A 23,879-nucleotide genomic window follows, 5' to 3' on the forward strand; every position below is an offset into this window, starting at 1 on the left:
GGACAGGAGGACACTCTGTCCTGGGCAGCAGTGTGACAGTGTTGATCTTCAGGCTCTGCTGGCTCACAGGTCTGACCTGGGAATCTCCTCGGGGCAGAGCTTGTTCTGCACATTCTGATTATTCTTTTCATCTTTTTGATAACCTTAGCAGGCAGTGGCAGTGAAGGGAAGACTTTCACATTTGCTTAAATGAAAGTTTCTTTACCAAATAATCTCCTTTCCTTTAGGGGCTCACTATCTGGTCTTGTCAGATCTTAGTTCTTCTCTTGTGTCTTGCAGCAAACACTTTCTTCTTTTTACCTTTTATCCTTAGAATAACTAAATCACTTCTTTCCTCTCCTGCCTTTACCTTTTGCCAGCCACTATAGTGGTCATTTATACAAATTATTAATAGAAATTATTATTAATATAGACAGAATCCCCAGACTGTACATTCTCAAAACTTCTTCCCATTCCTTAAACCCAAGGGCGAGACAAATAGCAGAAAAATGCTTTTCCTGCCCCTGCATCTTGTCTACAACACCTGGTGATTTTTCTTTGTGGCAGGCTGTGAACAACAGCAAGGTGAAGTGACTCAGACTAGAGGCAAACATGCTTCTTCATGCCAGGGGATTGTCAGGCTTTGCAGAGGCTGGGGAGAATGAGGCACACCAACACTTCTCTGGCAGGTTTTGGCTAGTGGAGAGCAAGGCCTGTGTATTTGTGCTGTTGAAGCTATTATTCTACATGTGGCCTCAGACATCTGCCAACCTTCTACCCCAAAGAGGGTGTCACTTGTCAGGGTGCCCAATTGTTTAAGTGGAATTTCTAATGGAATTGGTGGCTAGGGTAGATACGAGATGGAGTTCAAATTAAAAAATATGAGACTTCACTAAAGGTTCACACCCTGCTGATTCCTTGCCACAGGTTACAGTCATTCTTCTTTTTCTTAATGTTCTCTCTTGGAGCTGGATATTTCAGACTCTGGCTTACTAAACTTTCAGTGTTCATATCCGGTTGTGACTACTCTCACTGTTCAAAGTGTGGCCATACACAGCAAGCAGGTTTTTAGTAACAAAGAAGCTGCTCTTTTTCCTTACTATGTTTGGTTACTGTGTTGTTGGGAAGGATGAAAGTTTGACAAGAAAGTCTCACAGGTATGTATGCTTAGCAGAAAGTTTTTTAAATGTTGAGTCTGATGAAGGAATAGAAATGAAAGCAAGTTTTGATATAGAAGAAAAGAATTGCTGAGCCAGTCTTACTAGATAACCAAAGAGGCAAAGGGTGTTTTAGTTAGAAGGGGTTTTTATGGCTCAGAGCAAAGGATAAACCTACCCCAAACAAGATGTTTTTACCAAGCAGAAAGATAGCACAGGCAAACAAGTCAGCAAAGTTGCAAGTAGAAAAAGGTCTCAGAATTTTCCACTGCAAGAAAACCGAAAAACAACTTCTAGCTTAAAATGTAGTGACTTTTAGTGATCGGAGAATAGTAACATGGATATGGTGATTATAGTAGTTATGATAAGCTATAGGTAGAAGTTAAGGTATAGATTGGTTCTACTCTGTTAAGATGCTCAGCAAAGTAAAGTATAAAATGCAATGTAACCTAAACTAAGTGTCTCCAGGCCTGCCTGCAGCTGGAGCTGACAGCTGTGGGCACAGGCTCTGTCACCCATGGCCCTGGACTGCTATAACTCTTGGATGGAATAAACTGCATTTTGGAGAGCTGCCTGGAGCCCCACATCCCTCATTCAGGCTCTTATACTGTGTAACATGATCAAATACTATGTTAAAGATATCTGACTTTTTTCTTTCTGTTGCTAATAAAACACTTTTTTAATTCTAGATTTGGATATCAAAACATCAGGGACTGGCTGTGTGAAGATTCAGAAAATAGAATGTGATAACTGCAAAATAGAAACAGAGAAGGGGACGAGTGTCTTGCAGTCAATAAAGGTACAAAGAACCTCCCTCACTGCTCAAGAAGGGATTGTGTGGTGGGATATAGTGTTAAAGCTTAAATACCAGTTCTGGAGATGAGAAGTACTCTGGTATTCTCATTGCAGCACTCATGTTGCTCAGTGTACAGCACCTCACCTTGAATTATTGCATACAATTGCAGCACAAAGTCAAAACCAGGGAATAAGGAGGAGTCAGAAGTCCATGTATCTGTGATAGCCAAAGGCAGCAGGAGCAGTGACAGCAGTGAAGCCTGATCCCTGCCTTCCCTACTCCTCAAAAGAAAAAAGAAATAGACTGGGGTTTTCTGTCTAGTAGGTTAATAGTTGTGCCTGCCCAATCAAGACTTTGCAAGTTGCTGCTGATTTTTTTTAATGTGTATTTTTTTTGGTTTTTAATAATTGGTATATCAGAGCTATTGACAGTCCCTTTAAGTTAATTTTCAATCAGAAGTTACACATTACATGTCCAAAATACCTGACTGAAATATATCTGATATATACTGTATGTGTCATAGGCATGAGGTTGTTTTTTCAGTCTTAAGGCTTCAAGTTTGCTGACTTAAGCTGTTGTAAAATTAATCACAGTTTATCTGACTTAGGTGCTATTTGGAATCAAATTCACTTGATTGTTTGGGATTGAACCTGCAGGAATTGGTATAAATTCAAAAGAAGGGTCAATTGTTTTGAGAGATGAGAAATTTTTAAACATTTTTCTGTATTGTGGTAAGAGATGATTTTATAACAGATGTAGGGAAAACTGAGCTTAGGGAGGGGTGTAATATACAACAGAGCTAGGTGTGCTCTACAACTGGGGAACTATAGACAACTTAAAGCTTCCAGATTCTGTGTAATTGTAATTTTACTCTTCTAAAGATACCTAAAATCTAACAGAGTTAATAGCACTATGTGATGCCCACCTAAAATTTTCATTAAAAATTATTCTGTTATGTAGTAATGACAACAATGAGAAACTGCATAGCATGAGAAAACAAGGTGGTTTTGGGCAGTAATCATGGCATGCCATCACATCAAGAATTTTTTGTGGTGTCATGGAAAAAGATGGTTTTGAGGAAAGACCACCAACTTCTGGGAAGTGTGTCTCAAATGCAATCCAAGATGTGAAATATTTTGAATTTTAAAAAGAGCTGGATTTTAGTCTAATCTTGTTTTTAAGTCCTATAGTTCTAGTAAGGTGACTGAACAATTTTTTTTCTAATAAAGCTTCAGGAATTGTACTCTGTATCAGAGAAGCAGAATTATTTGGGGGAAAGTAAGTTTTAGCCTTCAGGGTTTTTCCAAAACTACTAAAAGTGTTATGGCCTAGATGCTGTAGTGAAGCATAAGAGCTGATTCCCTTTGTGGGAATTTGCTTTACTGAGCAAACTGAAGTGATAGTGCCCTCCCCTGGATGGATTAAAGCTCTTTTAATGTTGGTTTGCTGTTATTAACAAACCCCATTAACTAACAAAGCAGGAGAGAGAAAAGATTGTTGATAAATGACTTTGAATGAAAAAATCTGGTCATGTAGGGATTATTCAAGAGCACCAGCAAACACCTTCACAACTGCTCATTTTCTTAACTTGCAAGAAGTTGTTAGTACAAATTGTAATTTAAAAAAACTTTTTGATATACAATATACAAAGCTTTTTTATATGCAATCTATAATGTCTTTACAAAAGACTTTAGGATTTGGCCTCTACTTTGCTTAACCATGCATACCAGTAATTGAACAGAAAGGAGGAGTCTCTGTGAGGCTTATTAATGGATTTTGTCTGGCAGTTCTGCTGTGGTAGACTTTACCCAGCCAGTGAGATTTGTTGAGGGTGGTTTTATTGAATTTTTTTCTTTTGTTTGGTTTGGATGGTGATTATTTTTTAATTGACTGAAGTCCAGTTCACCCTATCCCTTCCAAGCCTCTAGGTCAACTAATGGCAACAGTAATTCCAAAATGCAGTTATGGCATTTTGGTCTTCTCCAGAGTATGAATTATTCACAAATTCTTTTTTGAGAAAGCAGTACTTCTTTTAAATTTTTTTTGTGATGCTCCTTATGATGACAGTGCCTCCAGGGAGACCCTTTAATTTTGCTTCCATATTCCTCAATTACTCCTGACCCCTTCACTGTGCTGGTGATAACAAGAATTTCCAGGCATCTCTCACACTGGCAGAAGACCTGCTGTGCTTCCTCAGCACACACCTTGTCTGAGCCTGATTCATCCTGCACCTGTGTCCTTCTCTTCTTCTGAACAAATGTTTCTGGTTTTCCTCTGACATCTGTTAAGGTCTTGACAGCCTTTTGCCGCTTCCTTATTCAAACCTTTCTCCCTTGCTTAGAGAATTTTTGCTATGAAAAATTATTGCTTTTTTTCCTTTCAGCTGGTGGAATATTTCCTCTTAGTGAAAAAGCTGCTTCACCACTGTAACTGGTTTCTTCTTTCAGCAAATCCTTCTGTCTGTTAGGTGTATCTAGAAATACTTAGCTCTGAAAGCCTGATTGGTTTTTTTTTTTTTCTAGGAAGATATTCTACTAATTTGGGATGGGGAAAATTAGTGTCTGTGTTGTGGTTTTATTTTACTGATCTATCAGGGGCCACCCTGGTGAGCCCTTGCTATACACTGGTTTTTCCAATCTTGCAAGTTCCCATATTCTCCTCAAGTTACATATTTGGAGAACTTGCTGTTTAACCATTATTCTGATAACAAGTATGGTGTACCTGCCTCAAAGGAGTGTTGTGGCAGATTGAAACATTTAATTCATCATGTTACTGTAGAAGGAGAGAATTATCTATTTAAATCTAATTTTTTAAGATTTTTTCTCTTTTACAGATGGCTATATTTTATTCACAAGAGCTGGTGGTTTTGGTTTTGTTTTTGAGATTGTTTTATGTGTATTTCTGTACTTTTTTTTTCTCGTGTATGCAGCAACAGCTGGAAGCTATAAGGGCTATAGAGCAGTGTTTGCTTCTAATCTGGCTAATTTGTTAATAACTGGAGATTTACCTTATGCAAAACTATTTTAATTAGAATTTATGTGCAGTAAAACACTGTAAAATCTGGTTCTTCTTGCAGGACTGAGGCTTCCAGTGGTTAATGTGGTACAACTTGAAAAACAAGATAACCATAACTAGAGAACCAGTTATCCTAACTGTATGATTTTTTAACTTTTTTCAGAGCCATAAAATTGATATAAGGACAAATGGTGGCAAAGTAATTGGTCTTGGAACACTTTATGGCAACACAGATATTTGTGCAACAGAAAAGGGGGTAAGTAGGAAGTAAAACTTGCTCTTCAATGGCTTATTCTCCTAATTTGTTGTAAAAGGACTAAATTAAAAAATGTGCTAAAGAATATGTAAATAACTCTCATTGTAACTTCACTGTTTCTTATATTTGTCTGTTAAATTATATTATCCTGTGCTTGATTTGGATTGATAAACAGGCTCCACAGAAAGCAGAATAAGTGTGTGATCATTCCATCAGTACAGAGGTCATTCTACTGATACAACCCATCAGCTTTAATTATATAGACCCCTCAGGACATTGTTAAACTTTCTCCTTGGCTAATATGTAGGCATTTGGAATCTGCAGAAGGCTCAGGAGTTTTAGTGGGTAGTGCCTTGATATTTGTAAATGCTGTACACTTCTAGTGTTATGTAAGAAAGGAAGAATAGCAGGTTTTGAATTCTTTTTTAATTCTTTTTGAATTCTTTGCAGCTGAGGAAATGTAATCACAGGTAATCTTGCTATGAGATGCAGTGGGAAGAATCACAAACAGAGCAATTTTGTAGAGAACAAGTTTGGTTTTTTTCAGTAGATGGCAGTATTAGACTAACCACAAACTACTTGTACACTAGTTTTGTTTCTTGACATGAGTGGGCAAGTCTCCTTTATTTAAAGTAATGTAGAGCTAAACTCCCTGCAGTTCTCACACCCAGTCTTGGTTTTAGGCATTGTAATGTCCATTAAAATACCTAAATGGGCTGCATTAGGATTCCCTGGATCTGAAGTGTTGCTGTGTGCCCATGTGGAGCCAAGCCAAGGCTGGGAGTGGCTGTGGCTGTGCTCTGACAGAATCCATGGGCACCTTTAACCAGCAGGAATGGAAAGAGTCAGAGAATGGGGTAACCCTCCCTTGCCAGGGTAGATTTGAGCCCAAACTGGTGAGTTCCAGGCATCCAAAGTCACCTCTGTGAAGTGCTGTTTGGCATTGCTGTGCACCTTGTGGGTTCCCAGGTCAGTTGATTTACCTAGAGCCAGCTGTGAGCTGTTCTTGATGTCCTGCTGTAAACTGAGCAACTTGCCATTGGATTTTCCAAAAACTGTCAGCATTAATTTATCTGTGCTTCTTTGGGAGTGGGTGTTAGACTGCCTTTTGTGTAATAAATGTAATAATTGTATCTGTATGGGAAAGTATAGTTCAGAGAATTGTTTTACTTTGAGCCTTTAAATGCTTTTAAAAAAATTAGCTCTTTTCAGAAACATCACCCTTGTGAAACAATAAAACAAATGTCATACAGATTAAATTGAAGTGCTTCTTTGTGATCATAAATATTTGTATGTAGTATGTAATACTAAAAGAAGTCAATCTTAGAGTTGTAAAGCTGTAGTAACGTGAGTGAAGTGAGTCATTTTAGCACGAATTCACAGCTACAGAACAATATTTTGGCTTATGTTATTGAACTTCTCTCTAACAAATTTTGTAGTGTGGTTAGGAAGGACAGATTTCATTTCTCAGCTGGCCACTTCTGTTACTAATCAGTCAGCCTTATGTCTCCTCTGTGTGTTTTTGTGAGATGTTTCTTCCATCAGTTGCAGTCATCATTATGTAATTATGGCTCTGTCAGCATTTCCAGCCCCCTCCTGGAGGTGGGGAGGGAGAGGATGTGGTAAAAGGCACTAAGCACTTGGAAAATTAATATTTTTTAAGGGGAGAAGTGGGAGAGGACACTAGTAAAGCATTTGAGCAATGATAGCAGAAAAGGAAGGCCAAGAGCAGGAATAGGTGGAGAAGGAGCTGTATACATCTTATTTAAACATAGCAAGATGTCAGTTTTTATCTTGAAAATGTGTTCAGATGTAAAACCTTCTCAGTCCGACTTGTGCAGATGGGACCAACGGGACTAGAGCATGTGGGCAGTTTCAGGAACTGCAACCCCCAAGGCTCCATGCCCAAGGGAAGGAATTTTTTCCCAAAAATCTGGTGGTTCAATGGACAAAAATAAAGAAATTGGTTTGCCTGGGGCGTTATTAGCTAATCTGTGCCATGGAGACTTTTCTATAACACTTGCTTTGTCAAGCCAGACATCTATGTTCTGCCAAAACTCCACAAGAGTTAAAGAATTTGGGATTGAAAGCATATTTATTTTCATTGAAAAGCAATCCTATTTTTCCATGCTTTCCCCATCTGAACTACTTTTTTATTCTAATATTGGAGCAGTCTGACTTCCCCTTCCTCCCTGCCCTTACCCTGATTTGGGTTATTCTGAAACAAACATTCTTTGTATTGGTAGTTTTTGTTTTATTGTTTACAGTAACTTCTTTTGATCTGGAGCTGAGCCAACTCTTTTTATTACTTTCTTAAAATTGTGCAATTTTAAGAAAGGCAGTTGAGGCTGATAAAAGAGTTGGTATGTGAGATTATTTAAAAATTAAGTGCTTTATTGTAAACAAATAAATATATCTAAATATAATTAAAACTTGTATTCTATAGGAAGAGAGGTAGCTATTTGAATTTCCCTTTGCCTGGTTAGGAATGCCACAAGGCAGCCAGTTTGTATCCAAACTATGCAGATATTTTTATTTTCTTCCTTCCCTTTCAAGTGTGCTTTGCACTATTTTCATTGTGCTGATATCAGTGATGGCCTTCAAATGGGAAATGTTCATTGCAAGTCATTTAAGTCTTAGATCAGGTGGGATCATAGACCCTAAAATGAGAATGCCTTTCCCTTTCCTTGCTGCTGTGACCATGTGTCACAGCAGGTTTGCACTTCACCATGCAAGGCTGGGGAGTGGGAAGCATCCCTAGGACAGATGCAATGTAAATTAGTGTTTAAGATCTCTGGCTATTATGGTTTTGTTGCAAGCAGTATTAGATGAAGTTTATTATTTTGTTGCAAGCAGTATTAGATGAAAAGCTTCTGTTCAGTAGTGACAAGTTCTACTTCATGTTACTGAATTTTGTTTCTGTCTGTAGCAGAAACAAAAGCAGCAGCACCTGCAGTGATTCTAGGCATTGACTGACACATATCTCTAATTCTGCCATAGGCTATGCGTAGCATTTTGATTTTCTTAAAGTTTAATGTATTTTGCTAAATTATTGGAGATCTAATCAGTATTGTAGCATGGGAAAAGTCTCAAGCCCAGTAGTTCCATTCTGTAATCTTATAATTTAGTAGTTCAGTGTGAATAGATGGCTAAGGCCACAGGGTAATTTGGCTGTCAAATAGCCCATACTAAACCAGCCTCTTCAGCTCAGTTTTTGGGATACAGTGCAGCACTGAGTTTGTGTAACACCAGTAGTTATTTGTCAGAATATCTCTTCCTTCATTCATAGCTTATTCTTTATATAGTGTTATACTGGAAGGATTAACAGACTTATTTTTTAATATTAACTTTATTTGCACAAGATGGCAATGCTAAAATGACAAGGAGGATGTAAAAATAATTTGAGTGAGGCACAGTTTGATCTAGAAAGCCATGTATTGTTTCACATAGTGAATGAGGATTTTGTGCAATTCACTGAAAGTCTGTATAAGCAAAATAGAAACTAATTGAGTGGGGTTCAGGTATGAGCTATTGCATTCTTCCATCATAAATTTAACTGAGAATAGAATTCAGTTTCATATGGTTGCTGCACAAGCATGTGAATTGTTCAAACACATTGATGTTTTATCATGTGACTCATCACTTTTGCATAGATAATCTCATCTGTCACCTTTTATTTCCCAAATGTGCAACTTTCCACATTCTATCCTTTCTCTCTGTTTCTATTGCAAAGAAGTAGAAATGGAGATTTTATCCCTGTTTTTTCAAGGCTTTGTATGTCTTGAGGCTTATGTCCAAGAATAGAAGCCTGAGTAACCAAGGTAATAGGAAAATTATGCTTAAAAAAAGGGCAGCTGAGTGGAGCTTCTTTGCAAACCTTCACCAAAGATATATCTACAAAGTAAACCAGTTAAAAATCTTCATAAATAGCTGTGTGTAACAAGACAGAGGATGTTTCAATTTGTGGTGGCAGAAAATTGATCATCAGTGCTCCAAGTGTCATAATGCTGTACTAAGATTCAGTCTTCATAATTAAAGTTAATAATTCATTTTGCTTTTCCGAATGAAGTGTTTAATTCTGAAAATTAAATTCTTCTTAAATTAAAAACTTCTTTCTTCTGTTTGTGACTACTTGGGTTCTTCACCTGAACTGTGGATGTAATAACTCACAGGAATGTTGTGAGGAATCATTAATTCTTAAGTCTGAGCTCTTGGATGGAAAGGTTTTTTGTTTTATCTTGTGTAGCTTTTAGCTAAGAACCTGATTCCATTTTTCCTGCACCAACAACTGCTTTCCATTTGTTTTGTGTCTTAACAGTGTTACATCCCACTGCTTTTTCAAACTGTGATGACAAATTGTTGATTGTGTTTATTTCTCCTAGAGTGTAAATATAGAGAAGCTGCAGGGGACAACCATCAATATATCCACTGAAGATGGGCTGCTGAAAACTAAATATCTCTATGCAGAATCAGCATCTCTCTCCTCAGAATCTGGTGATATTATGCTGGGAAGTGTTCATGGTAAGAAGGAAGTCTGTCACAAATGAAGCTGCCTTGAAGGTGTTCAGTAATGTTCACAGTGACAAATGGACCAATGCATAGACTACCACTAAATCAGCTGTGCACAGCATGCAAGCAAAACAGTTGTATTTCTCTTAGAGGCAATTGATTTTTTGCCACCTAGCAGACTGTATTTTTGAAAACAGTTTCATAAGCACACTTGTTAATAGCAAAAAGCATATATTATGTGAAAGAAATGTCACACATATTAAGAACATCAAAATATTCTAAAATTCAGCAATGAAAATTATACTAAACATTGTCAGCAGACTTCTTTTCCCCTCTCCCCCCTTTTATTTTCTTCATAGGAAAAGCAACTCTTAGACAGATCATCTACTAAGAACTGTTGTTGGAGGGAGTCATAATGAGAAGTTTTTATTAGAAATAGCCTGTGTGTTTACTGGCATCTTATGTTAAGAGTGGTGACAGTTTCTGTTTTTAGAAGAAGTTCTTAGAACTTCTTAGCAGTCTCTAAACTATCCACCCTTTGGTGTCCTTCCCCAAGATCTAAAACTAATAAACTACAGAGTATTTTATTGAAGCAGCAGCTGAGGTTCAAATCTGGTGTGGCTTTCTGATTTAACAAAACTCCCACTGAATTCAGACTGTGCTATAAAGCATTTGTGGTGATTTAACATTGAGTAAAACAAACTGGAAGATGCACAAAGAAAATTATTCAGCTCTGTCAGAGTTCCAGATTTTCAGCTATATCCCTTAAAAAGAATTTGCTACAATTGCTAAGAAATTATGTTGTCATCTAGCTTGAAAAATTACTTCTTTCTTCCTTGAAGGAGCTACTCCTCTGTCCCTTTATATTAAATGTGAGAATGGTTTCTAAACCTGTTAGCTAAAGTTAATTTTAACATGCACTAACAGAAATAAACTGCTTTTTCTCCTGTTATTGTAGTTTTCTAACATGTAGGCTTGTATTATTTCTGGAAGTTCTGTCTGATAAGCTGTGCTAGTTTGGCTTTTAGTGACTTTATACAGTATAATGATATTGTGGAGTGATCAATTTGTGAGCAGGTTCAATCTTTGTGCACATCCAAGAGTTAATTTTTATTTTCTTGTTACAAAAATGAAATCATAACTGCTGTAGTCAAGAACTTACTTTCTTCAGTAATGCCTGTTGCCATTAAGCTGAAAAACAATGTGAAAACAAATAGAATTGTGTCCAAATTATGCAGACATTTCTTATGTTACTTCAGGTTTATTTTTATGACCTCTCTACTAAATGGGCCTGGAACACCTAATGTTATTTTAGCTTTTTAAAAAAAAAATTGCACATTAACATTTGCTTGGTAATTTTACCCTGTTTTTTGAACAGAAAAATATTTTCTGTACAATATCATGTTCCCCCATCATATTTTAATAGCCAAGGCTTTTAAAGTGCACCAACATGTATTAGCAGACAAGATAACTCCTAATATAAATTTCTGCTATTAAAGAATGGTGACTTTCACTTCTGATTTTTGCTCATGGGGTAGCTCAATTGCAATAGTTTTGTCTGTAAACACCTGGACAGATGTTTGTTTCTTGGGCAGTTGAAGTCACCATTTCCCTGCAGCTGACACCATAGGTGGCATCAAATCAGCACATCCTGCACAAACTAAGCTGGATTTCATTGCTTTTGCACTGGGAAAATTAAGTTAGGGCAGCACAGACTTTGCAAACCTGTCTGAGACACATTTTGTGGTTGAAACTCAGGCTGTAACATCAGGACACCGGGAGAGCTCAAACTTTCACAGCTGCTCATTTGTGTTTGTCATGCTCCTCTGGCAAATGGGCAATGCATTGCTTTAAAGGAGTTTGTTTTGGGTAATTTTCATCAGCTTCTGTAACAGGCATTAGAGGTGTCAGGTGCTATTAAGCTTTTGAGTTGACACCTGAAAAAGAAATTTGAAAAGAAAAAAAAAGGAAATTTGCTCCTGAGGAATTTCTTCTTTACCTGAGAGCCAATAACATTACAGTGAGCCTTCTGTACCAAGGGGCACATGGGAGGAACAGGAAACCCCCCTTTGCAGCAGTGCCAAAGTCTTGGGTTGAGTTGCATTAACTATTAATTTATTTAATAAATCTAGTTTGAATTTGGATTCAATATCAGATTCCTTACCAACTAATGTCTAAAGTAGGCTCAGTTAGACCAAGCTTGCTCAAGGCCTTGACTAGTTGAGCTTTGAGTATTTTCAAGTCCAGAGTTTGTATGACCTTTCTGGACATCTTGGTCCACCCCTGAATTATTTTTCTGGCAGGAAAAAAACCTTTTTTAATCATAATTTCCATTACTACTTGTATCCATTATTGCTGCTTCTTCCTCCTCCTTGTTGCACCACCATGAGAAGAATGTCTTTTTTTCTCTGTACCTCCCATTAGGTAGTTGAAGGCCACAAGAGGACTCCTCAGCCTTCTTCTTTTAAACCAAAACAAACATGTTCTCAGGGCATCTCTAGCTTGGTTTGGGTCCCTGATCTTCTCAATAGCCTTCTCTGGCCTTAGTAAAGGACATCAGTGTCATTCTTGACTTGAAAGCACAGAACTGGACACAATATTCTAAGTGCAGCCTCACAGAATGTGTTGACATTGTGCAGCATTGGTGATTCTGCCATATGAGTATGTACCTAAATGGAATTTGATTTCTACATGTTGAATATTTTTCAAGGATCTAATGAAAACAGGTAAGAAAACTCCCATAAAAATGCAGAACAGCCCCAGGGGCTGTATGCTGACAGAATTTGATCTACCTTCAGATGCTCCATGGGAGCTGCTGGCTGGCAAAACCCTGGGTCTTTTTGTAGGTTGTACCAAACTAAGTGCCAGCCATGATAAAATGAGGGAAAGGATGGGATAATTATAGCATGGATTTTAAAAAACAGCAAAGAGTGAAGCCAAACATCTTTCAAGGTCATTGAAAACTGCTTTTGTTTCTGCTCTGATTTTTAGAACTCCAAAGTATTTTGTACAGTATGTGCTTGAAAAGATGAATTTAAGACTGTTGATGATAGGCTGCTTTTCTAGCTTTCAGCCCATGAACCACTAAGAAAAATACAGGTCATATACAGTGGAATGCGCTCTGCCCTAATGGCTGTTTACTACTGTGTAATTACACAAGATAGGGTAGAGCTTAATCCATCTGCAATTTTTAAAACCTCTTCTGAAAATCTGAAAATTATGGCTACTGTGTGTTGCTAAACTGCACTCAATTTCTGTGATCAGTCTTCATTCTGCCTTTCTCTTGGGAGGATGAGAGAATGGCAGGGATGACATGGTGTGGTTTAGTTTTTAATTTAGAGCATTTTCTGTGACACATTTATGCATGGAAATGGAGAAGTTTGTACAATTTAGTTAGACTGTTAGTAGGGTAGATGTCTCTTCTGTTAGGAGGTACATCTGTTGTCCTTCCAGATTTTCTTGATGTTGTAGGTGAAAGGGCAGAACAAGTATTTTGAAATTTCAAGGCTGGAACACTTGTGCCTGTTTAAAGTGATGCAAGTTCAGTAGAAGACCATTCTACATTTTGTGCCTTACACACTTTGTTTGATGTTCTCCACTTTGTCCAACATACTACAACTGAAGTCAATGGAAATGTTCATAAGGGGTTGTCATGCACAAAACTCTTAGAAAACAAGAGTTTGTGTACTCTTACAAAAGAATAAGTTTGGAGGGAGTAGGAAATGTTCATTGGGTCCAGGAAGTTGCCTTTGCAGATAACACACAAGATTCCCTCCAGCAGACATGGGGTATAGGTATATAAAATAGGAAAATAGGAACTGTTTATGTCATTCATGCAATTGAACTTAAATAATCTCTAATGCTGTTGCAGGCATCACAGCAATTAACAAAAAATTGCCCAAAGTAAACTGAGGCAATATTGTGCATTAGCCTTGCACATACCTCTCTACATTTTTTTCTCCCTCACATCCAGGTGGTATCTTTGAATTCACTCAATGTTTTTCTTGTTTGAAATCAATTAATTATTACCCGCATGTGTTGAGACTTCTGTTTGTAAAGCAACAAGATAAAAAATTAATAAATAATATGTTTTGATAATATGTTTTTAACATGTTTCCCCTTTTCATTATAGGTAATACCAACCTTCAGACGAAAAGAGGGAGTATCACAGTAGGTAGGTTCTGCCTTCTCTCTGTGTCTTTTGCTCTTCCCTTCTCCTTTCTAAAGGCTAAATATTCACAGGGGAAGTGAAGAGGAGGTGATTTCACACAGATGTTTTTGCCTCATTTTCAGGAGTAGCCCTGATAAGTGTGGCTGAATAAGACCCTTTCCAAAGTCAGCCTTTTGTGGTTGGGCAAGGGACATGATCTCCCTGGACTTTGCACAAGTGAGGCTGAGTCTAGCTGTCATCTTTTAGATATAAATGGGATAAAAAGACACAAGAAAATGCTTAAGTCTACATCAAATGCAGTTGTGCCCTTACTGTAGTTCTCTCTTATATTTATTGCTATCAGTGATTAGCTATGTTTAATTTTTATATCAGGAAGCTAATCATTGATGTATTACTTATTTGGGGAGGTGATGGGAAGGCTTGTGATAATTTCAGTGTTTGAAACTCTTATGCCAATAGTTTTCCTTTCAGAAATGAAAACAGCTCATAAACCTTTTATTGGGAACCTGGGAATTTATATGACAGGATAACTCAGAGCTATTAGTTATGGTGTACCTTATATCAGTGCTTTTTATAGCACACAAACACCAAAGTGAGAAACTCAAATTCTAATTATTGATATGGCAGGAAATTGAAGTAACACTGAGCTTTGTATAACATTTTGTATCTTTTGAATGTAGAAAGACTTCCTCAGGCCCTGATCTTGAAGATTTTAACTGTAGTCACTCACTAAGCATGTTTCAGGGACCATCTCTAGGATGTGTTCAGGGACTGTTAACAACTCTTCTTGTGTTTCTAAGAGCTCTGTATTAGCATTCCTGGAAAATGAATGCAAGACACATTCTTATGAGTTAGTCATTAAACCACAGAATTAAATTCAACTTGCTGGGCTGTTTTTCCTTCTCTTAAATAAACTCATAAGGTATGAAGAGTGTTTAAATAAAGGTTTCTTAATATAGGAGATAGCTTTTTCCATCAACAGATGATGATTATTTTCCTTAACTAACCAGGTTCAGCTTTTAAGCACTGGGACACTCTTACTGTTGAAGAAACTTTATTTTTCAGACTTCAATTCTGACAGCACTAGATAGACTTCATCTTTTCCTAAAGAGCGCTGAACATCCCTGGTATTTTTATGGGTTTTTCTAAAGGTAAAACACTTTGAAGATTCAGACTTTCAACTCTTAAAATGTGAGAACACCTCCTACTCAACCAGTTTGCTGAAGGCCTTGTGCCTTATTTCAGTTGGAAGGGTCCCACAGTGACCATCCAGTCCAACAAGAGTTGGAGTGTCTTGTTTGGGGGCTCTTGAACTCTGACAGGCTTGGGGCAGCAGCCTCTCTGGGAGCCCTGCTCCAGTGTTTGACCACTCTCTCTGTAAAACAGTCCTTCCTAAAAAAGAACCATTCCCATGCAAGGTTTCACTGGGCACCAGGGAGAAAAGCTCAGCACCTCCTTGTGCCCTTCCCCTCCCCAGGAAGGTGCAGAGAGCAGTGAGCTCACCCCCAAATTCCTTTTCTCCAAAGCAGGCAAGCCAGGTGGATTGGTTGTTTGGGCTTTTTTGGAGCAGAGTAATTTATCTAAAACAGACTGTGGCCTTTACACCCAATGGATATAATTGAATATTGGGATAGAAAATAGATCATGAATAGGTAAAAGGATAGCCTGGATAGTTTAGTTAGGAAAGGAATTGTTTCCTTGAGAGATTTCTTTGCTTTGTGTGTTGCATCATTTGTTCTGCCAGGTCCCATGGTGAGTATGGTCAGGACTGCTAAAGATTTTTCAGTTTTGTGTGCAATTTAGTGAATTCTTAATAATAATAATGAAGTCTATTTAGTGAATACATTTCAGTTTCTTATAATACTTTTCATATGACAGTTTTAGAACAATGAACTAAACCAAGAATTTTTGCCAGTTTTCTATCAATAAGAAATACTAGATAGATAGCTGAGCAGGAATTCAACCTTCATCACACTTCAGATACCTTGGAATTTCATGCTTCCTCCAGTCTATAATCAAATAATGATAGATACTTTTTGTTCCTATAGAGATTGATTTTTGTCACTGATTTTACCATAAACAAGGTCAGTCTTTAGGTGTTATTAGGACAAGAATGTTTTTGCTTAGATTGAAGTAAAGATCACTTGTGTTTAATCCTTTCTTTAGTGCTAGGCTGATAAAGTGATGCTAAATGTTACCTTTGTAGGCCTTTCACTGTTCTTTTTGTGCAGTCTTTCTCAAGTTATGTGACTTAGGTTTTGTTCTTCAAGCTCTATTTATTTCCATAAAACTTAACAGACTTTTGTCCTTCCAAGGACATCTTGCTTCACTGTGCCCTTTTATTTAATCTTTCTTCTCTAGTACCAGTAAATTCTTAAATAGCTAAAGCTGCACAAGGCTGACCATCTGTTCTATTTCCAGTAAAAGGCTTTGTCCTTGTTCTCCCCCTTGAATAACCTGGAGAAAACTTTTTCCCTGTTGGTCCTTAGCAAACTCAAATTCAACTATACATTTTTTCCTTATTTTTACCTTCAGTTATTCACATTCATATCAGCTAGCACTGGGTTTATATTGGAAAATAAATTGCCTTAGGTTTGATCTGTCATAACCATAAAATATGTATTGTCTCCATTGCTATTTGTATTTTATGCTATCAGCCTATGCTTCTTAGTATAGGGTAATTTTTCATTTTTGGAATCTTTATTTATTTGTGCACTCTGTTGTGCCTTATCTTTTTTTTTTAATAATTTTCCTTTTATTCCCCTTTATTTGTTAAGAGTTAGAGACACAAACTTGAAACAGGATCTTTATGGACTTTGCAGAAGTGATGAACTATTTATGTTTCTTGGTATTCTTAATTGTATCTACACACTTGTATTTAATATCATATCTGTAACATTTGTTACATAAATCATATTCAGTTGTTTCCATGAAATATATTTCATGGATACTTGCATAGGTCAAAGCTTAACAGTTGTTTGCTGTGCAGTACTGTAGCGTCAGGTTTAGTGTTTGGGTAGTGCTGCCAAGCTTTTGGTGGTTTTGAAACTCTGCTGAAGTTTCTTCAGCCATAGGAAACTTTGTATTAGTGAGGTGCTCTGGGAGTCAAAATCTGGCAAGTCATCCTCCCAAAACAGTGTTCCTCAATGGAAAAGTGTTCCATTTCTCTCCAGGTTGTTTTTGACTTTTCTGGTAAATCTGTGCCTTGGTGAGTCTGTCCCTCCTGCCCCCCTCCTGCATCCTTTATTCGTGTTGATGCCTTCTGCCAACACCATCCAATCTCTAACAAAACAAGAATTCTTTTTATTTTAATATTTATTAATTGAAGATCTAGGAAAAACACTTTGTTCAGTCTTGCAGATTCACACAAGTTATCTTCCCACTGGGAAGAATCCCCCAGGAGCTGCTTTTGCATTTGAGAAGTAGGAAGAGAAAGGCTTCAGGGGATCAGTGTTGTTGGAGCACCATCAGCTGGTGGAATGTGGCCTGTTTGTAGCTGTTCTCCCTGGAGAGAGCTGCTCTTCTGTCACTGGAGACTCTTCCCTCCTAGAATAGATAAAGGCACTTATTCTAGGTTCTGTTTAAAGCAGAAGAGTCAAAGGCTGGATGTTTCCTGTATCTGTTGCCAGCAAAATCTCTGTCAAGGTTATGTGGAGTTGGTAATTGGCTGTTACTAAATTTGATGGGGAATCTCTGCAAAAACAACCTTTGCATGAAAACTTCTAGTGATCACTGATAAAAAAGGGCATTAAAAAGGTTGATGCATGTCAAATTTTCCACTTCTAATGACTTTACCTTTTCAACTATTATGAACAACCTTTTAAAAAATGACCATTTAAAATCAATATTTCATTTTCACTTAGACAAGCAAAACTCTTCATTGTTAATGAAGAGTTAATTTGCTTTTTTCAGATTTTGAACAGACTTTCTTTAGTACAGTCTTGAAATGGCAGAAGCATTCACATCCAGTTCTTTATGTTTTCTTTTTAGCCAAAGCCCTTCTCAGTTTCTCAGCTAAGTATGGATTAGCTGGGTTCTTTTGATTACTTTCCCCTCCAAAGAAATCAGCTTTAGCTGTGGGATCAAGATTCTTTTCTGTGTTTTTGCTGTTGTAAGCAATGCACTGATCTTTGGCATCTGTGCTTGAAACCTGGGATCAGAAAAGCTCCAGATGAGTTTACTTAGAGCTAAAACTGTATGGCAAGTATAAAAGGTTAATATGAGACATCCTTGATAATTAAGTTAATTCCCTCATTCAAGCTTTTACTTTTTAAAATGGGAAGTTTCATTCAAGTTGTTTTTTTTTTTTTGTAGCTACTCTTAATAGTTTGACTGTTGGATTTTTTTTATACATATTCAGAAAGCAGTGTCCATCAGTGTCTCAGGATTTCTTGCCAATACTTTAATTTCTAGCATTGTCTCTAAAAATACCTCTCAGTAACTGCCTTTTGCTCGTGTACCAAGGTAATTTTTTTATGCTCCTCTAGATTTTTTTTTAAATAATTTCTTTGCAATTCTTATTAGGTATAAACTTGTTCAGTAGTTTGAACTCAGTAGTTTGAAAATAGTTGAACTCTTTGGGACTTCACTTAATATTGTGCAAGTCTATGTGTTTAGAATTGGAGTACATTGCAAATAAAGACTACTCAAGTATACACTTAAAGCTTCTTAAAGGCTTTCTGTTTGTAAAAATGCTTCTTTGCAAAGTTGTATGATCATAAATTTCTGCTAATAAGGTTTAAAAGAAAATTTAGTCCTCTCTATTCCAAGGTACAGAACAAATAATGTTGTTTTCCTGGACATATTAAACAATTGTTGATAACGCAGATGTAGTGAATCAGACTTTACAAATCAGCCTGTGTTCAGTTTTTCTGTGTAACAAGATATTGCCGTGCTCACCTGCTTGGTTACTGCATGGGGTAGCTTTCCTGGGTAAAGTTCTCCCTGCACAGGGTCTGAGCAAATGAACTCTTTTGGAAGCTAAAAGAGATATTAGTATTCAAGTTTCATGCTTGATTTTCACACAAAGATAAAGACATTGCTGTAGGAAGATGTGCACTGTAGTTGGGCCCTTGTAATGTAGAACAACAGCAGAGCCACAGCCTGAGGAGCAGTGTGTGCCCCAGTCCTGGAGTGGGGAGATAGAATAACAGGTTTCTGAAAAATCCTAAGTGAAGGCTGACAGTCTGTAAATTATTTTGCATATGTATATTATGTAAATTATTGTGTATAATCTGTAAATTATTATGAATATTAATAAATATAATTATTATTCCTAAACACAAAATAATTGATAAAAATCAGTTTGAGGTATAAAGAAATATCCTGGCAAATGTTTACTTTAAAAGAGTGAATGATACACAAATTCTTTTCTTTTGTTTTTTAGATTCATCAGATGGAAGTCTAAAAGCTTCTACATATCATGGGACAATAGATGTTTATGTCAGTCAATTAAGAAAAGTGGATCTGAAATCCCAGAAAGGTTAGCAAACTAAATCAAATATTTTTTCTAGCAGATTTTGATGTAAAAGAAAAGGAGATAAGGGTTTGCTTTGGGGGTTTTTATCTGTCTGTAAAAAATAGTTCGTGATTATTGGTTATTTCCCTTTTTTTTGGCATCATTATTGGAAGATGTCTATAAATACTTAAAATACAATAAGCTCTTGTCAGGGACAAGAATACTAAGATGGATTAAATGTGTTTGTGTTTTTCAATTTTTTTTTTCTGGCAATATGCCCAGCAGAATTCTGCAGAGCTGACTAGGATTACAGTGTTCCTTTGCCTTGAGCACAGTTTTCTCCATGATGCTGTATGTGCAGTGATCACTGACACACTTACATTTATTTTTCTTGCTTTCTCACTGAAGTGTCGTACTAGGAAAATTTGAAGGCAGAAAAGCAAAGATGGGAGAGCTTTACATTACCATTTTCCTAATTTTCTCTCCTGCTTACTCACTTAAATTCCTCTTCATAGTTAAAAGCTCACACATAAAGTTGAATTCATATCTGCTTTGCTGAATTAATTCAGTTTTGCCATTCTGAAGATATGATACTGTAAATTACAGAGCCCTGAATGCATCTTGTTAATCCTAGTTTGAAAAAATAAAATAAAAAAAAAAAACAAAAAAACACAAACCCAAAATGCAAACAAACAAAATCCAAAACACACCACAGCATTTTTATACTTGACTTTAATGTCATGTCAGACACTTCAGGTGGTTTGGTCCACTTCTGTCTCCTGTGAAACCAAGCCTGTGCCCTGTTAAAACCTAACAGTTACTCAAAATGGGACTCATGATGTCAGTGAATTGAAATAATTTGTGCATCTTTCTGTACATCTATTTTGGCATCATTATTGCAAAGAAGTTTATATAATTTCTTGGTTACCTTTAGTATCACTTATTTTGCTAAGTTAATGTCTCTTTGAGCTAGAAGAAAAGAGAAATATATTCAATAAAAGCTAATTAATGTTATTTTCAAACTATTTTCTAACATCTCTTCTGGCAGCACAGTTTAGTAAAGGCAAAGTTGAAGCTCTGTTTACCCTGTAAATTCAGAGTAACTGCCGACAGCTGCAGTGTAGAAAATGTCCCACTTGTGCTAAATGAGCTGCATGTGTGCTGGGTTTTGTGAGTCATCACTGAGCAACTCTCCAAAGAGGACCCAAAGATGAAGACCTTTTCCCTTTCCTATTCTAAGGCTTTTGTGTATCCAGCAAAATGCAGGCCTAAATTATACTGGAAGTTATTTGTTCATCAGAGCTGTCACAGGCAAGTGATTCTGCTGTGTGTAAATTGCTCAGCCAGGGTTGCTTTCTGGTGCTTCTTTGCTGTTATCCTTACCATGTTCTGCTGAAGCTTCTGGGATGGATGTCAAGAAACTGTTTTATGTTTTTCTAAAGTAAATGTTGAAATTGAGCAAAAACTAAGGAACACATAAAAAGGAAGCATATTCTGTATTTCTCATGTTTTTGATCTAATATGTAGGAGAGAGCTCTCAGACTTTGTGACTGAGTTATTCCAAAGATGACTAATGTGGCCAGGTTGGGGGCCCAGTGTCTGCCTTTGGTCTGATGCATAGAAATTTAGGGGCAGCAGAAGTCAGAATTTCTGGTTTTAATCTCAAAGTAGAATTATTCAGGCCACCAAAGCTGCGATTGTGCTACTAGTTTACATTTTAGTGATGCGCAGTCTAAACTGGTAAGTCAGTTTTGAGACTGCATCTGTTGGAGGTGTGAACAGCTGGCCCTGAGCAGTAAAGCAAAGACAATTGCCAGTGTTCACAGTGAGTGAGCAGCCCCTCATCCTTCCAGAGGAGCAATCCTTTCATCATGTGCCATGCAGTGACTGGGTTATTTGTCAAGTCTGCCCTGTCCTTGCTCTGGAATATGAATATACAACTAGAAGATGAACTTAGTGAGCTCTATTATATTTGCTTCCTTTGATCATTCCTGTAATAACATCCTCTACCAAACTATTTATTTTCATGTCTGTGAAGGAAATGCTGTGATGCCATTTTCTATATATGACATACTCTGTTTATGATAAATGAAGATACCTTCATTTATCCTTTCAGTGACCACAAACAAGAGGTTACTGTTTCTGAAGACTTTAAAAAAAAACCCAACCAAGCACAACCAAATGATGATTTGATTGGAGTTAATGAAATAATGGACTATTTCATGCTTTGATCTCAGGGTTAAACTAACTAGCTTGCACTTCATTTTATACCAGGTTCAATTACAGTCAAGGTACCTGCATCTCTCAAAGCCTATTTAGAGCTGTCTGGAAGAAAAGTGGATGTGAGCTCAGAGATCCAGTTAAAAGAAACACAGAGTGCCTCCAAAGATGATCATGTAACTCTAAGTGGTAAGGCTTACTAATCTTGGCTTCCAATAAATGTCTGTCTGGCCTAAGTCAAAGGCATCTACATTTCTTTATTAGTTTATTGCCCTTGGCAGCTGCTTGTTTAATCTGCTTCACTTTCAGATGTTTGCTTGTGCTGTTCTACTCCCCATGTTACTGGATGATGTTAAAATTTTATTTGGTAAATGACTTGTGAATGTAATCAACTTCTAAGAAAAGCCTTAGAGCCAAATTCCTCCTTAGTGTTAGTCCAGTGAATTTGTGGGAGATAATTCAGGGCTGAATTTGACCCATTGCTTTGTTGGCTTAGAAACTCACATAGACTTTCCTAAGCAATCTATTATATTCAAAATATAATAATTTAAAAAATTTGTCTGTTTCTGAGTCAAAGCAGGGGAAATAAAAGGGGTAATGGCATATTAATAAATAGTATGTAGTGCAAGATAGGCTGAGAAATGATGGGTGGGAGATGAGAAGAGCAGAAGAAGCTGGAGCTGGAGGAATAGAGGCAGAGAGTACATGGAAAGGTACCTGCAATTACTGGAACTATTCTTGTAAGGCAATTAAAATTGAATCCCAGGTCTTGCTGTTTCCTGCTTCAGAAAACAGTTGCACAATTCACTGTCAGGGTGTGTATTTCTCTCCCCCACTTATCTAGAAGTTAAGGCTGTTGCTTTTACCAATTCCACAGTTTGCTCTAGAGAAAACATTAACTGAGTGTGTCTGAGGGCTCCAGCTCTGTTTGAATGTGTTATGTCAATGTGACCTGCTGTGACAGCAGATGGGGTAAGGCTTGGAGTTTTAAACCTAAGAAAATATGCACAAAACCTCTTTTCCTCTCCATGTAAAATGGGAATCTCAAAGTCAGGAAAACACTGGAATTATAATTACATAATTTTAGTATGTAGCCTGCTTATATATCTCTTTCTGCCTAGGAACAGTAACTAGCACTTAAATTTAGTAGTGGTTATTAAATGCAGTTTCTACAAAAACCATAATTAGAGGTTGTCAGGGTAGAAGTCTGTGGAAGGACCCCAGATTCTAGCATGATTTGGTGTAATAAATCACCTCAGCAGTAAAACAAGACTTCTCAGTGAATGAGGACCACCAGCCAATCAATCATCTGCTACTTTGGCAACATTAAAGATAAGGATGGTGTTTCAAATATCCCCAGCTGAATGACTTCTCTGGTTTCACAACCCAGTCAGTGTTTGTGTGGGACAGTCATCACTGGAGCAGATGCAATTTTTCAACCACTGTTCTGTATGGAAATCATCTTGGCACTTGAGGCCAAAAGCAGAAACTCTGATTAGTTAACTCTCAAATATACATGTCCCAAAAGCATAGAAATCATCAAGAATTCTGCAGAGGCAACAGCATTAGGCCAATGCTTATCAGTTGTTTAAAGAAGTTACAGCATTACATAAAAAGGGAAATACTTCCTCCTTCTATTTCTTTTTACCTTATGATGTATTCTTTCTGCACTTGTCCCCTCACTATCAACAATTGCTTCTTCCTAAAGGTAATATTTGGTAATTTTATTGTACAAGTAGATTTTCAAATAATTGAAAATCATTTAATACAATTTCTGTATCCTGGGGTATGATTCACTGTTGAAGTTTCAGGTACAAGGTCCATAGCTGTCCTGCTGTTGTGGCTGAAGAAATGTAGAGTAGAGAGTGAAGAGAGGCTTTGCCAAGTGGTTAAAAACTGTGTCACAAGAGCATGGCAGGTTAGGAGTTTTATGCTTTTGAGTTCAAAGATTAGTTTAAAACCAGATGATTTTTCAGAAAATCGAGTTCTCATGTGAATAACACAGGCACTGTGACCTTTTAGGAAGCTTTGCTTGCCTCTGGGAGTATGTGCATGTGTTAGAGAGAAGGCTGTCCAGGGGGAAGACAGGGCAGAGTTCTGTGACTTGGTTAAACATGCAGATATTCCTGCACTTTTCTGCTCTAGGAAATCCTTCCCTGCTGCTTGAGAGCAGTTCTCATGTGCACCATCACCCCCAGTTCCACACTGAGGGCAGTCAGTGCACCACAGCCCCACCAGCACTCCCATCCAGGCTTGGCCAGCCCGCCAAGGAACAGAGTGGGATTTAGTGAAAGCAGGATGATGGAAGTCTGCAGTGA

At 37.3% G+C, this 23,879-nt stretch overlaps 1 protein-coding gene across 1 annotated transcript in view; it reads left to right on the forward strand.

The window, feature by feature from the left end:
* The window catches only part of FAM185A (family with sequence similarity 185 member A), a 36,824-nt gene that overhangs the window by 5,197 nt on the left and 7,748 nt on the right, over positions 1 to 23,879 (forward strand). The window contains exons 2-7 of the mRNA XM_074538837.1: positions 1,826 to 1,935; positions 5,111 to 5,203; positions 9,586 to 9,724; positions 13,845 to 13,886; positions 19,270 to 19,365; positions 21,616 to 21,750. Of these exons, the coding sequence (XP_074394938.1) occupies positions 1,826 to 1,935; positions 5,111 to 5,203; positions 9,586 to 9,724; positions 13,845 to 13,886; positions 19,270 to 19,365; positions 21,616 to 21,750 (615 nt within the window). The remainder of the gene's footprint in view (positions 1 to 1,825; positions 1,936 to 5,110; positions 5,204 to 9,585; positions 9,725 to 13,844; positions 13,887 to 19,269; positions 19,366 to 21,615; positions 21,751 to 23,879) is intronic.

This window comes from Zonotrichia albicollis, chromosome 4 (genome assembly GCF_047830755.1).
Source record: "Zonotrichia albicollis isolate bZonAlb1 chromosome 4, bZonAlb1.hap1, whole genome shotgun sequence".
In the NCBI taxonomy this organism is placed as follows: Eukaryota; Metazoa; Chordata; class Aves; order Passeriformes; family Passerellidae; genus Zonotrichia; species Zonotrichia albicollis.